Below are 15027 nucleotides of genomic sequence, written 5' to 3' on the forward strand. Positions count from 1 at the left end.
GAGAGGCTCCAAAATCCAACTATTTCAGGCCTAAGCATGGCTTTTGAAGGATCTGCGAGAACAAACTTGCAGACTGAGAGATTCCATGAGTGAGTTTGACGTTAATTTATAGTCTGGTTCGGATTGTTTGGTGTTTTTGAAGCTGCTGTCCTTGTTTCAGATTTATGCACTACGTATTTATTGCTGCTTTGAGGCATGCTGACAACTGATGTTCAGCCTCGAGGACATAAATTTGCCATTTTTCCCAGATGAAGCCTGGGCCCAGGACTGGCTGTTCCTGTTCCACACAGATCCTCTGCACACCTTTCCATTTCCAAGGAATTAAGTAACCATTCACCTGACACGTACATCAGCCACACTTGACATCCCTTTGTGCTGTCAAAGGCTGCCAGAAATCTTAACTGGGTAACTGCAGCAATCTGTTTGTACATCTCCTACACATGCGACAACAACCTCCCTCAGAAGGAGCCGCAGAGCCAAGTTTATTCTCCAGAGGCTGAATCTCGGACCTATTTCTGCCACTCCTCGCACTCGTTCCGTGAAGGAGCCCCACGAGAGACTTGCCCTGTGCCGTGTCCGCCCCAGCGGCCCTCAGCCTCAATTCCCGGGCCGTTCGCGGCGGGAAGGGGACGGGACGGGGCTGCGGGGCGCAGCGGGAAGGACCGACCGGGCATGCTGTGGGGACACCGGGAGGGCTCCCAGTGCGGCGGGCTCCGCGCTGCCGCAGCCGGCTGTGAGGGCAGCGATCCACGATCCGCCAGAGGAGCCCGGTGCCGGTCGCTGTCCCGGGGCCGGTGCCGCTGCCCTCACAGTTCGGCCGCGCCCCCTCACGGACAGGCCACGCCCCCTCTCAGCTCGGCACCGTCCCGCCACCCTTGGGCACGCCCCCTCCCTGCAAGACCACGCCCCCTCGCCTCGCGGCCCCGGCCCGGTTCGGGCCGCTCGCCGGTAACGCCGGAAGTGACGCCGCGCCCGTGTCCTGGCAACCGTCCCCGCGGTAACGGCGCGCGCGAGGCTCCGGTCGAGGCCTCCCCGCCAGGGCCCGGCCCGGGCCCCGATCCCGCAGCCCCGCCAGGGCCCGGCCCGGGCCCCGCTCCCGGCGCCGAGGGGCGGCCAGACCCGGTCACCGCCGCCCCGGCATCTGCTGTGTGTTCTCTGCAGAGGCTTTGCCGAGACCCAGTTATGGGTGACCAAATGCAGTTCATTGTTGAGAAGCTCAGTCAGGAGCCCTTCAGGAAGAACTACAATTTGATCTCGTTTGATTCGCTGGAGCCGCTGCAGCTGCTGCAGCTGCTCAGTGATGTTCTGGGGGAGATTGACCCGAAGGTAAGGAGGGCCCGCAGGGTGCTCAGACCTCCTGAGCTGGCCTGACACTGGAATTCGCTTCTATTTAAGCCTGGCTCAGTATAATCCGGCAGCGTGTTTGTCTCACCAAAAGAAGTTTTTATGAATCTTCCAGGAAATAAATGCGCCTGGCAAGAATCCTTCCTGCCTGTGCGTCTGAGTGCTCTTGGCAAAGCAGCAAATGCTCCTTGGGGCAGGGCAGCAGCATCCCTGCTCCCCAGAGGCTGATGACGATGTTTTTCCTGTGAAATTAAAGATCTTGGTTCTTACTGACAATCGTGTTTAGTCAAAGTCAGGCTGTGTCCTGCACGCACCCAGGGCAGGAGCTGATCAAGAACTGAACCTCATGACTGTGCTGTTGCAATGGAAATTATATCCCAGTCCTTGGAGGCTGCCAGAAGTGTGTGTGAGATCAGAAGGGACCATTCACACACCTGGGGAGTGGATTTCTGTGCCAGGAAATATGACTTCCAGGGTGAATGTGGTCAGGGTGACTGCACAGATGAGATCCTATGAGCAGGGAGAAGAGATTCCTGGAGTAAATTGACAGGAAAATCCATTAGAAGAGAATTGAAGTTTGGTGATTTAAGGGATGTTCTGTTCAGAGCATCTCACTATTATCTGGTAAAATTATAAAGTCAATTCTTTCAGTGTTGCCAGATAACTAACATCACTTGGACAAACAAATTCATAAAAAAACCAATAATATAATTTATGGCAGGAAATAATATAGTGTTATCCTAAAAATTAATAATTATTAAATCGATTGTTTTATAATAGTTACAATAATTTTTACTATATGAATAATAATAAAGAATAATTACTTATTTAATTTTAAAACCCATTCAGCATGCTGTGGACATCAGAGAGGAGCTGCCAGAACAAACAGCTAAAAGAATGCTCAATCTGCTTGGAATCCTCAAATACAAACCTCCAGGGACTGTGTCAGACCTGTGAGTACCTTTTTGCCTACAAATCACGTTAAAACATCTTTTTTGGGTTATATGATACTGACCTTTAGTTCAGGTGAGCACTGCTTCAATGTCCCCATGGATGTTGGGACGGGATCCCAGGTGTGGCTCCAGCTGGGCACTGTTCCCGTGTCCCCGGGGATCTTTTGGGGTCCCAGCTGGGCGCTGTTCCCGTGTCCCCGGGGATGTTTTGGGGTCCCAGGCAGTGGCGGCTCCGGCCGGCAGAGGGCGCCGCCCGGCCCTGCCCAGCCGCGGTCCCGGTCCCGGTCCTGTCTCACCTGTGCCAGGTGATCCCAAATCCCGCGCTCCCCCTGCTCTGCCGGCATCCCCAAGGCTGTCACAGGAAATAAGGAGCTGTCACTGCTGGGTTTATCCTTGTACTGTGTTACAGGGTTTTATCTGACTCAAGGTAGAAGAATCAGGAGCCTGAACTGCATACTTCCAGCTCAGAATGGGTTGGAAGGGACTTTAAAGATCACCTGTGTTCCAACCCCCTGCCATGAGCTGAGACACCTTTGACTATCCCAGGTTGCTCAGAGCTCCATCCAGCCTGGCCTTGAATACTCCCAGGGATGGGACAGCCACAGCTTCTCTGGGCACCCTGTGCCAGGGCTCAGCACCCTCACAGGGAAGAATTGCTTCCTAATTCAAAGCCCTCTGTCACTGTGAGGCCATTCCCATTGTCCTGGTAAAAAGTTCCTCTCCATCTCTATTTTGTGCTTCCTTCAGGTTCTGGAATGTGCAAATTCCTCAGCCTTCTCTTTTCCAGGCTAATCAAACCCAAGCTCATCATGAGCATTTTCTCTTCTAAGAGCCTTACGAAAATCATTAGGCAAGTGCAGAAGGAATGTCAAAACATTGCAGATTTTTTGTTCCAAGCCAGCATTCTTTGTTTGAGATTTATTGGCATTTTCTCCTGGTTGGTTCCATACAGGAGTGCTTTTCGCCAGGGGCTGGTTACTGGAAGCAAAGCTGTAATTCATCCTGTCTTGCATTGGCTTCTTCAGAGGACCAATGAACTCAGGACCAGAGCTTACCTGGCACGTTTCTTAGTGAAGCTGGAGGTGCCAGCAGAGTTCCTGCAGGATGATACTGTGGCTGACTTCAACAAACAGGTACCATTCCTCATGAATGCCAACATTTCACCTTGATTAAAGGGCCAGCGGGAGGAGGGAAAAATGAATCAGGGAGTTAATGCTGGCACACATGTCCGAGTGAGTTATGTTAAAAGCTTGTTGGAATCAAGGATAAGCAAAGATTCATAATAAAAAGTTGATGTCTTGACCACTTTTCTTCCAATAACCCTGAAATTATGTATTAATAAGTAGCATTGAATTAAAAGGCCTTAAGCCCATTAAGCACTGGGTGCCAAATAATGTTCAGAGCCATTTTGGCTTAGACAGACTTTTAGTTCTTAATTTTTGAGCAGGTTTGAGAGGTTTTTTCCTATGAAATATGACCTGGATATTTTTAACTTTATAAAATTACCACTTCAAACAAGTCCAGAAAATGTTATGACCAAAAGTTGATGTCTCCTAATTATCCACTGATTGTATTTTTAGTCATGATAGTCCTGTGACAGTATTTGATGCCTAATATTTGTATAAGCCTTACTCCAGTTTTGCTTTAACCATTTATTTTTTTGTGAATAAAGAAAAGATTTCTTTTTCTCTGTGCTGACATTCCTACTTATTATGTTCCCACTTCTTTTGTGAGCATTAAATGTTGATTTTAGATAGTCAGACTGGGTGGGTTTGAAATGTAAAGCTTGAAGTGAACCAAAGTTTTGGGTTTATTATCTGACGTACATATTTACTTATTTTTTTCCAGTTTTCTGTGCCTTTTGTTCTGCTAAACCACAGTGGGTTTGAGTGTTTGTAAGAGGTAACCTGATCTGTTAACTCTGCACCAGCAAAGCTGAACAGTCTGACTGAGACTTGACTAAGCCTTTTATTTTTTTGTTACCTCTAACAATATTTGATTTATACCTTGAAATAACTCAGCAGAAGTAGCAGGGAGAGAAGGGAATGCAGATTGTATGTTTTGTTGAGAATGTCACAGTCTTAATGTGTATAAATATCCACCTCCATAATTTCCATTACGTCAGATGTGTTCCTTTTTGGGATTACAGTAATAGAACCATCTCATTAAATTAATACTCTGCTGATTAATTCAAAACAGAAGCTGGGGTAATAGAATGCCTTACTGCACTATAACATGACAGTGCAAATATTTAGATACTAATGAATTAAACAATTAGACTGAGTTATTTAGATACAGCCATGCAATGGTGTCTTTTAAGGGAAATTTCAAAAATGAGAGTTCAGACACCTTGTAACACAGCTAAGTTTTGTGGGTGTGTAGAATCAAGCTAAAATGAACTTTTGTAAATTACTTATAGAAGATACTCAGCAAACCTGCCACCTTCCCAGCTGTGTTGTGATTTAGACATTGGATTGCCTGCAATATATAATTTAAGAAATAAGCAACTTCAGCGCTAATCTCGTTGTTCAGGCTTCAGTGATTTGCTCCCAGGTGCCAGAGATCTCTTTCCATGTAGGAACCTGGGTGGTTTTTTGGTCATTTGAGTGTGTCCCTTATTTCAGGTGCATGTGGAGCTCCCAAAAGGAAAAGTGAGAACCTTATTTTTTGTTATGATCCATCAAACTCTGCTCTGCCTCGTTTGAATCCTATCATTGGCCTTGAAATTTCATGTTCCAAGAGGGAAAATCTTATGGAACTCCTCTTTTGACAGAGGTAGAGACACACAAAGGAAAACTCTTGGACACCAGCAGTGGGAATGCAGTTGCTCAGAGACCACCTGCTCATTTTCATTCTTGTTAAAGGATTTCCAGAGTGCATAAGGGGCATCATGGAAGCCAGTTGGGTTTTACTCCTGCATTTTGTAACTTGTTCCTCCTCATCCAGCCTGTGCATTCCATGTCACACCATTATTTGCCATTTAATCCAGCTCTTTGTGATTTTATCTTCTCCTTAGCCATTTTATTGCTATTTTTTTGAATTCCTTCCAGCTTGTCAGTGTGTTCTTGCTACTGAAACAACCAGAACTGAGCAGAGTGCTCTGGATGCTGCTTCCCCAGGGTTTTATAGAATGGAGGTGCTGCTTCACTGCTCAGGGCTCTGATGCCTTTGTTTGAACTGGCCTTTGCTGTTGCCATTTGGTATTCACTTTCATATCAACTGCTCTTTCCAGGAAGTAAAAAATGACTTGAAACTCTCCTTTTAGATTTTCCCATCTCATTGAAGGGCTGTTTCTGTGGAGATCATTTTCCTTCTACCACAGCTCGCGTTTCTCTGAGTTGAATCTAAATTTATTTCCTCTCCATATTTCTAAACTCTTGCTGTCCCCTGTTATTTCTCTACCCACACAGACTTTCACACTGCCTCTCAGTTTAAGATTCCTGGTGGGCAAAGTACTGGTGTGGAAGTAGCACACTGTCTCCTTGTCTCTGAGTGCTGAGCTGCATCTATCAATCTCTGGGATGTTGTGAGGGTTATGCAACGTGGCACAGCCATTTCTCACGTGTTCACTCAGCTCTGCTCTTGGGCCACTCTGGAAACTCAGGCCCCATTGCTTCCTTCAGAAGAGTTGTTGGAGCAAACACTTCCTTTTGGGGCTGATTTATATATGTGGGATACACAGATGTAGAGTAAGAGAGAGTAATTTATTAATTTGTCCCTCTCGGGTGACATCTTCCTGTTTTGCAAATACACTGGGTACTACAAAAGGTGAAAATACTGAGGAAATTGTGAAGTTCTGATTGTCTCTTCAAATGGAAGATAATGCACTGTGATTTATTTCTGCTTTATAAGTTGACAGGCTTTTGCAATGAGAAAATGCCTTTTTATCTTGTTTTCACCTTATTTCTATGTCTACATTTCTGTCTTAGTAGTAAAACTGTGTTGATCTGAAAATCCTTAGACACAGAGCTCATTCTGCACAATTTCCATTTCATTTCACAGTATGAAGAACTCATGGAAGCATTTAAAAACCTACATAAGGAGCACGAGCAGCTCAAAATATCTGGTTTATCAACTGCAGAAATAAGAAGGGTAAACAAACTCCACAATTTTTTCTTTAGTTGGTGTTTTGCATGTCAGTTCCATGTTTGTTGGCTTTGTGGACAGGGTGAAAGCTGTAGAGGCCAGAGCTGGTGGGCACTGCAGCTGCCTCTTGAGCTGCTCTCTGTTGGCAAACACAAAGCCCTTGCTCATGTTTAGAGCTGAGCTTTCTGGAGCAGATTGGGGAAGGAGGCTGCCAAGACTCTGTGCAGCATGATTTCCAAATATTGGAACTCCATTTCCTCTGAATGCAGACTGATACAAAGCCTTTTGCTTTCCTGATAGCAGCTCATAATTCCAGAGGGTGTTGAATGAATTATGAGCTTAAGTCAACAGAACTGATGAACCCACGTGGCTCAAGTGTTAAGTACAGATATTTGCTCTGTTTCAGCAAAATAATTAAGCTTGTGTACAACTTTCCAGTGGACACACAGAGAAGCCAAGCAAATGCTGAGATAAGGTCTACATTTGGAGAATTCATTTTCCTTTCTCTCATAACTATCAATCTGCACAGACCTGTTGTTGTAAAATAGGACTAAAGGAGAATAATAATAATAATAATAATTAGATACATGTTTCAGCACTAGAAAATGTTTCTTTTAAGACAGTTTTAATACAAAAAGTGGCAGCAGACATCTCTCATAAGCAACTTCATGCAAATTGGTCTGCCAGGAATTGGGTAAAGCTGATGACATTAAGAACATATGTCAGACTGCATCAGATGCTGAATTCGTACTGATTCGTTCCTTGGTGGTTTCTGTTTGTTTGTTTTATTTTAGAGAAATCCACCTGCTTTTATTTTAAATGTTCACTGTAATACTCAAGGATGCAGATGAAGAATGTTAGCATAAAGAGAGTGGGAACTGTGGGGGAAGTAAGAGAGAAGAGAGATTGGAATCCTGGATGTTTGATCATAGATCAATAAAATTACAGCCGCCTCCGTGTATTCAGGGAAGAATTCTGATTTTCATATTAATTTGAAGAGAACTTAGTCCAATCCAATATGCATGGGGAATAAATTAATATTTCTTTATCTATTTTTTCTGCTTTTTAGGACATCAGTGCAATGGAAGAGGAGAAAGATCAACTGGCCAAAAGAGTAGAGCGTCTTAAGAAGAGGGTAATAAGAGAAGTAACACTCCTACATTTCAGTGTCATAATCCTTGGCCTGCAACTCCCATTTTGGAATGCAAACAAGGATTAAGATAAACACACTGTACGTCTAGGAAGGAATCAAGTAACTAATTGACCTACAGGGAATCTCCCCAGGCGTTGATCCAGAGCTTTTAAGAATCTCGAGTCCAGTCCTTTGCTGTCATTTCTGAGTAGTAACGTGTATGGAAGGGAAGTGCTAAGTGGGCTTGTGAGACATATGATCTCTTTAATGCATTTCTCAGCTATCTGACAGCAACATGCACTATTTATCCACTTGCTGTAGGTGGAGACAGTACAAAATCATCAACGGATGCTTGAAATAGCAAGACAGCTTCGCTTAGAGAAAGAGAGAGAAGAATCTCTGGCTCAACAGAAACAAGAACAGAAAAGTCAGGTACTGGCATAACAACATACCTGTTAAAGAGTTGTTGATGTTTGTTTGGGAATTGTGCATTTTAAAAATACATCAGGAACAGCAGTAGATGGGAGAGTTTCTCCCAACCCCAGAAAATTAAATTCCATTTGCAAGATCTGTGTACATTTTAAGGGAAGAGGCTTGACCCTGCAAGTTTTGAACACCACATTGAAGGTACTTGGCTGCCTCAGCTCCCACTGACATCATCCTTTAGCATTCCCAGGAAATGTTCCATGACTTACTGTTGGAGCACCCAAAGGGAACTCTTCACATTTATGGTAATGAGCAAATGTTTCCTTGGTTTGATTTCTATCTCTGTGATCTGCACGAAGGTTTCAGGGGCTGAGCAACACAGCAAGTACCTTGTCTTTTTCCTGGGTGGGGGCAATATGTATTCAGAGGCAACCTTGGGATTTAGACCCCTGCATTTGGGAAAAATGATGTCCTGAGAAGCCCTGGGAGCAGCTGATATCCAAGTGTAAGGGTGGGTTTTATTGTGTCCTGTGTTGTCAAAACGAGATACTGCAATAGAATCCAGTGCCATTTTGTTACAGTCTCACCAAAGTCTGTAGCCTGAATTTCAACACTGTTAAAATGGGGAAGCTCTCAGATGTCTGATATTGCAGCCTTTGTCTGGATGTGGGATCAGTGGGAATCAGTGGCCTCTCGAGCTGTTGGGTCTTTGCTGGAGCCTGATAAGATCATGACTAAAATGAATGTGATGTCCAGTTAATGCCAGTTCTTACTACACATCTCTAAGTCACAGAAATGCAAATCAGCTGGGGCTTGTTTGGCAGGAAGCTTTCCAGACTGCTCTTGGGATGGACAGTGGATTGCTGTGACAACTCAGCTGCATTGCAGGATAAGGAGAGTTGTCTGCTGCAATCCTGATTCCTGCTGCCTTTTGTTGTTGTTGTAATGCTCAAGTCACTCATGTTTTTGGTTGAAAATTGTTGGAGGAATTTCTGCCATCAGAGAAAATATCACTTGGGAGAACAAGAACACTCTTCTCAATTAACAGGAGGGAATATCAAGTAAACCCAGGCCAAGTGTTGAAAATTTGGTCTGGCACATTTCCCTTGTGAAACAGAAAATCAGCAGGCATTAAAGCTGCCGTGTTTTGTGTTTGGGGCTCTCTTGGGGCTCTGTGGGTTGAGTTGTTTGCACGTGGATTTCCAAGCAGTGATCCTGTGTGTGTCCAATTGTCTCTCCAAAGTTGTTCCACACGGAGCAGAGGCTGCAGAGAGCCCAGGTCCAGCTGAAGGAGATGCAGCACATGGTGGCAGATTCCAAACCAGAAAGTGAGTAGGGCTTTTCCTCTTGCATCCTAGGGTAGTGTGGTACAAAACATGCCATAGAATGGTGTATAAATTACTTCCAAAATTAGAGAATCTGACTCCTTCTCAATTTAAATTTAGTAAACCAAGTCATTGTCCTGATCTTTCAAGCACATTTACTATTTCAGTTGCATCACACAACTGCTTTGGCAACTCTTCTGAGTTAAAAGATTTTTCTCAGTCACCACCTCGTAGCAATGTTATTACTTTATAATTTTACTTTGATTTTTTAATGATTCTCATCTGTCACTGAACCACAAGTGGAACTAAAGGAGTATCTGAACCATCTCCCAGGGACTTGCAGTGGATTTTATAACTGTTCCTTTTTTGCAGTAGCTATCAGAGAGTTTATACAGCAAAGCTGTGTCAACAATTCTATTTCAGTTCCTGGGTTTTTTTAAGGCAATGGAAACTCGATGGGTTCAGTTCACAGAAGCAAAGGTAACATAATAAAAAGCCAGTAAATATGTCATTTAATCATTGAGATGAAAATAAAGTTAACATGTTTAATTTCCTTATCTCGAGTCCTGCTTGCAGGGGAAAAAACAAAAAGTATTTAGATGTTCCCAAATCAAAGCTTGGAGTTATTACTTAAGAAAACTTGTGTTGAAATTTTGCCCAAACCAAGACCTCAGGACTCAGCTTTGTAATTGCTTTCCCCAGTTACAAAGGCACTGCCTGTAGCAGCAATTACAGAATGCCAACTGTGGGGTTTTTTTAATAATTGAAATTAGGTGACCACAGTGCACTGAATAGGTTCCATTTATTTTAAAAGCTTTGTTGGTCTACAAGGTAGCACAATTTATTTCATTTTGAAGATTCCCTTTGGCTGCAGTTTGGTACCTCAGCTGCCTCCTGGTATCAGCCCTGTCTGCTGACAGTGCAACAGCTGGATTTTCACTGGAAGTCAGATCCTTCCCTTTAAAAGAAACTTCCTGCATTTTTAATGCTTCAGGTGTTTTTACTCCCTAAACAAGATAAAATGTTCTGAGTTGTTGCCAACGAGCAGAAGCTTTGTTGTCTGTGTTAGGGATTTGATTACTTCACTTTATAATTAATTTTATATTTAAAGAAATGTAAAGGAACTCTGTAAGGAAATGCAACAACTAGCACATATTCATGAGTGTTATTAGCATGCAATTAGCATCAGCCTGCTTGAGCTGTGCCAGGAGAATATGCCTTGTGGTTGGTGGGATTTTAACTCGTAGAAACATCATATTTAGAAGACTTTGTGTTGTATCAGTAATTGTTATGAGCTGCTACAAAACAGCTGGAAGTGATGCTGCTGGTTCACAGATCACTTCTTCTCTGCTTATTCATTTCTCTCCTTCCCTGTTTATTAACTTCAACCTTCCCCTGTTTAATAACTTCAGTACTACTCAGGATATTGTTTAAAGAAGGATTTGCTGCTGGTAGCACTAAGTAACATGGATTTTCATATTCTGGAGGGGTTTTTTGTGGTGTTTGTTGGGTTGAATATGAGCAGTGTTTTTATCAACACTGGGCTCTGGTCTGAATAACCACAACCCAGCTCACACTTACTCTGCAAGATTGACATCATTTTGATCTGCTGCACAAACAGAAATTGATAACATGAAGAAACAAACCCAATCACTGAATTCTTGCTCCCTGTCCATTTTACAGGACATTACTGGTTACTTTATTGGCAGAAATAGGAAGAAGTGAATGAGTAGCTTGAAAATATTGATTAAAAGAATGTGTTAAAATGATCTGTTGATGAACAGTAAAATGTGTCATTTATAAACTTCATTGAGTTAATATGTAGAAATAGATTTAGAACACTGAGAACTTCAAAGATATTGTCAAAGAGGAATTGCTTTGTACAGATGCCTATTTTATTTAATTCTTGATGAAAATCAGAAATTTAGGAGCCTATTACTTAAATATTCTATTTGGTATAAAAAATTAATATTTTTCTCTTCCACACAATGGTCTTTTCCTAAAATTCCAAGTTTAAATGATCTCCTCCAACACTGCAGACATTACAATTAAAGTTATAGAAGTATTTGGTAAAGGAGACTGGCTTAGGTGGAACTTTATTTCATCTTCAAATGATTTTATTTATAATAAAAAGTCACTGTCAATCAATGCAAGGTCATGGTAAAGCACTTTTAAGATAATTTGATATCTGTGATGAGAATACAAGTCTGGTTGGTGAGATTGATGGTGCTGCTGTAGTTGATTTTTTTAAGGTCATTAACTCTCCTACCCCATTTTGAACAAACAAGGCAGCAAAAATTCAATGTGGTCTCTGTTAAAAGGATTGAAAGGAGTTTAGTGGAAGGTTTAGAGAAATGGAATGGATATTTGGCTCTTTTTTTGTTTTTGTTTGGTATTTACACCGGCTTCCTGAAAGAAAATAGCAAATGATCACTGGTGGAATAAAAATAAGGAAATGGCTGAATCATGAGGAGAGCCTTGATTCCAAGTGACCACAATCACTTGGGAAGCCAGGCTCGTGCCAGCAGTGTTTATTTGAAGGACTAGCCAAATTCCAGGCTATTCCTCCAGGAATAATGTATATGCAATGTATTTCTGGCATGTGGGGCTCTTTGCTAAGAAGTGTCTGGGAAGAATTTGTGGGTCAGGAACTGGAGAGCTGGAGCTCCCACTGCCATGGAGGAGGCGCCTTCCCTGCTTTCATTTCTGGGAGAAAATGCCATAGGAGAGTTTCTTTTCCTCTGGGTTTGGCTCTGGCACATCCAGCCCTGCAGCCCCAGGCCAATTCAACATTCAAGAAGAGCACTGAAAGGTCAGAGAGGTTTCAAAGAGCTCTAATAATAATTAGAAACATGAAAAGCTTAGAATCACAAATTCAGGAAGATTTTGGTTTTTCAAGTGTTTGCATGTCCCAGGCCTCTGTTCAAGAGAGGGAAAGGAGAAGTGGTGTTCCTGGAACCTGTGGAGGAAATCATTTCAGCCCTGTCTTTGTGGCTGCAGAAAGGGAAGGGAAGGATTTGATGCTGGAAGTTTGTTCTAGACATTGTCATGGCCTTCCCATGAGGTATTAAACCAATTGTTGGCAGAGAGTCATGAAATGAGTGTCCCTCTCTCTTTCCCCCCCTTTTAAAAACTGAATTCCTGTTGCAAATGGTTCTGGTCCAGGATGCCCAGCTGGCAGCTTGTAGTGGGATTCTGAGCACAAAGTTAATCAAGATTTAGCTCCATTAACAGAATTGTGCAGAGAAAATTGCCTCTCTTCTACATGACTGAGCAAGCACGAATAAACTCTTTCTCCCACCCCTCTCTTTATAATAACAATAATAAAAAATTTTGAATGGAAAACATGAGGAGTGCTCTGAATAGCTCTCCACATGTAAATATGTGGCTGGCAGAAGCTTGCTAAAATAACCTGAGGGCACAGAGCCAGATTTCTGTGCTGCTTACGTGTGTAGATTTTGTAACCATAAGTCAATGTTGAAACATTAAAAACAGAATTTATATGTGTAATGGAAAGATCTGAAGTATGCTGGCCTTTTTTCCTCTCTAGCCTGGGAATTTCAAAAGAATGCTTTTCACTGAAAAAAATCCCCAAACCAGGAGCTGTCCTGTGTTTTGGTTTTTAAGGTTCTGTTTAGCAGCAAAAGTAGCTCTTAGGTAGTTACTGCTCCGTGTGTTGAGTTGTACAGGAGGAGAAATATATCCAGTGCATTCAGGAAAGAAATTATATTACTCATGAGGGATGTTGACATCATGTCTTTCCCCATCAAGAAATCAAGTTTTAACTGGTTTTGTTGCTCCATGAGGACTCAGCACAGCACAGAACCACTCAGGGGGTAACAGGACTTGGTAGCAGCTCCGAGGTTATTTGAGAAATAAATCAGATTGTGATCAAGGTTATACCCTGTGAACTCAAAAGGTCTCTGCTCTTATCAAAGCTCTTGTGGTTCTTTGCTAACTTTCTTGTCATATCTACAACAAATCATTTAAGCATGTACCTTTTTATGAGAAAACTGGAGTAGCACGAGAAGTGAAGTGTTGGTTATAAATGCAGGTTTCTTTGCTGCTGAAAACCTCAAGAAATTGATTTAATTAAAATATTAATATTTCATATCAGAATAATGTAATTGATATCACATTGATTTCCACACCACAGATCTTGGTGATAAATAGCAGGCTGGGAGGGGTGCTCCACTCAGTTCTGAGGTGACAACTCAGCTCACAGGCTACGTGGGAAGCAGCTTTGCTGCATTTGCAGAGGTGGGAGATTTCTAGTGAGACATTAAGATGTGGTCCCTCCTGCCCAGCTCTGTCATGGGCTGAGGTAGATTGGAATTGAGTTCTTCTGGAGGAAAGGAGTGGGAAATCTCTCCCAGGAAGTCCCAGTGTGTTTCCCAGGGTGCAGCTGCAGTGCCAAGTGCACGATGGCAGAGGAGCTCCACTCTCCCGCTCCAGAACCAGTCTGGGGGCTCTTTGTTTTGATAAATGGCCCCTCCACGAAGGGGAAAAGGTCCCGTGGATGTGTTGCTTTCCATACACACAGAAATCAACAAACTGGGAAAGAGGAACTCCCACTCATTTTTAGTTTGTGTTGACTTTTTTGGCAGCGCTGCTTTCCCCAGGGCTTGTTTTTTTCTCCCAGTTCTTGAGGTTTTCTCAAGAGCTGATGGCTTATTTCCCTTCTGGCAGCTCTCCTGTCAGAGTGGGCTGGGAGCAGGGCTCAGGAGGATCTCTCAGGACACTGATTTAGAGGTAAATAGCAACAGAAAAACGGGGGCCCCTTTTCCTGGGCTCTTTCACTTTGTTCTGACCTTTCCCTTTGGCAGTCAGGCTTCTTAGCCTGAGAACCAAAAGCTGTTCTCATCTACATCCTTTCCCATCTCTGTTTCACCAGCATCAGCTGCACTTTTGTATCTCTGTGCTCAACTTCTCTCTGCATATGCAGTAAATGGAAGAGATGGAGATGGTGAACTTCTTGTTTTCCTTGGCATTTCATCATAATTCCGGCTTCTCCCTAATAAGGAGAGAACTAAAATCCCAACCTTTACAAGTTGTTTGAAAACCAAAAAGAACCCTGGATCACCTGGATCATGAAAAATACTCTGGAATACCCATTCCCACTCTCATCTGACATGCAGCTTCTGAATCTTGTAGTCCTTGGCACAGGAATTGTAGTTCTTGCAGTCCTTGCCTCTGAGGAGTTATTCACTAACTGCCTGCTGTCAGTGGGGACTGTGCAGTGTCATTTAAATAGATGTTTCCTTTTATTCTGTTGCATTTTTCTATCTGTGAATTGTTCTTATCTTGAGTTTATTTGTAAATTATCTGTTAAGAAGCCTGAATTACTCTGCCTAGAAAGAGCCAAGTCCTCCTAAGCCTGGTAAGGTGTAGGTGCATCAGGCTGCTGTCCAGCAAAGCTCATAAATGGGGTTGCTTTTTTCTATTGGATTGTTATTTTCTTCATTCTCAGTCTATAAACTGTCCTGAGATGAAATGTTTGTTCTTTCAAGAAGAAATCTTTACAGGGAGGCAATCTGTGTTCCAGCAATGTAAAGGACCCTTAAAGTAGGCATACATTAAACTTTGCTCATTTTAAGGCCTTTTTAAATGCCAGACAGAAAAAAAGTTTTACTTTAAGCATGAATCTCCAAGGATATAATAAATCTATCAATGAGCTAGGCCAAATTAAGATTTTTCTACAGATAAAGTTCTAATGGCTGTTTATATCAGCAGTGTGTGTTGAATTCTGTATCTGACTCAG

The 15027-nt window shown here is 42.8% G+C and overlaps 1 protein-coding gene across 1 annotated transcript in view; it reads left to right on the plus strand.

The window, feature by feature from the left end:
- The first annotated feature begins 987 nt into the window (after nucleotides 1–987).
- The window catches only part of IFT81 (intraflagellar transport 81), a 36337-nt gene continuing 22297 nt past the window's right edge, over nucleotides 988–15027 (plus strand). The window contains exons 1-7 of the mRNA XM_084217350.1: nucleotides 988–1326; nucleotides 2194–2297; nucleotides 3250–3430; nucleotides 6300–6389; nucleotides 7453–7518; nucleotides 7837–7947; nucleotides 9185–9269. Coding sequence (XP_084073476.1) covers nucleotides 1183–1326; nucleotides 2194–2297; nucleotides 3250–3430; nucleotides 6300–6389; nucleotides 7453–7518; nucleotides 7837–7947; nucleotides 9185–9269 — 781 coding nt within the window. The 5' untranslated portion in view covers nucleotides 988–1182. The remainder of the gene's footprint in view (nucleotides 1327–2193; nucleotides 2298–3249; nucleotides 3431–6299; nucleotides 6390–7452; nucleotides 7519–7836; nucleotides 7948–9184; nucleotides 9270–15027) is intronic.

The sequence above is a fragment of the Fringilla coelebs genome, assembly GCF_963513975.1.
Source record: "Fringilla coelebs genome assembly, chromosome: 17".
Classification (NCBI taxonomy): Eukaryota; Metazoa; Chordata; class Aves; order Passeriformes; family Fringillidae; genus Fringilla; species Fringilla coelebs.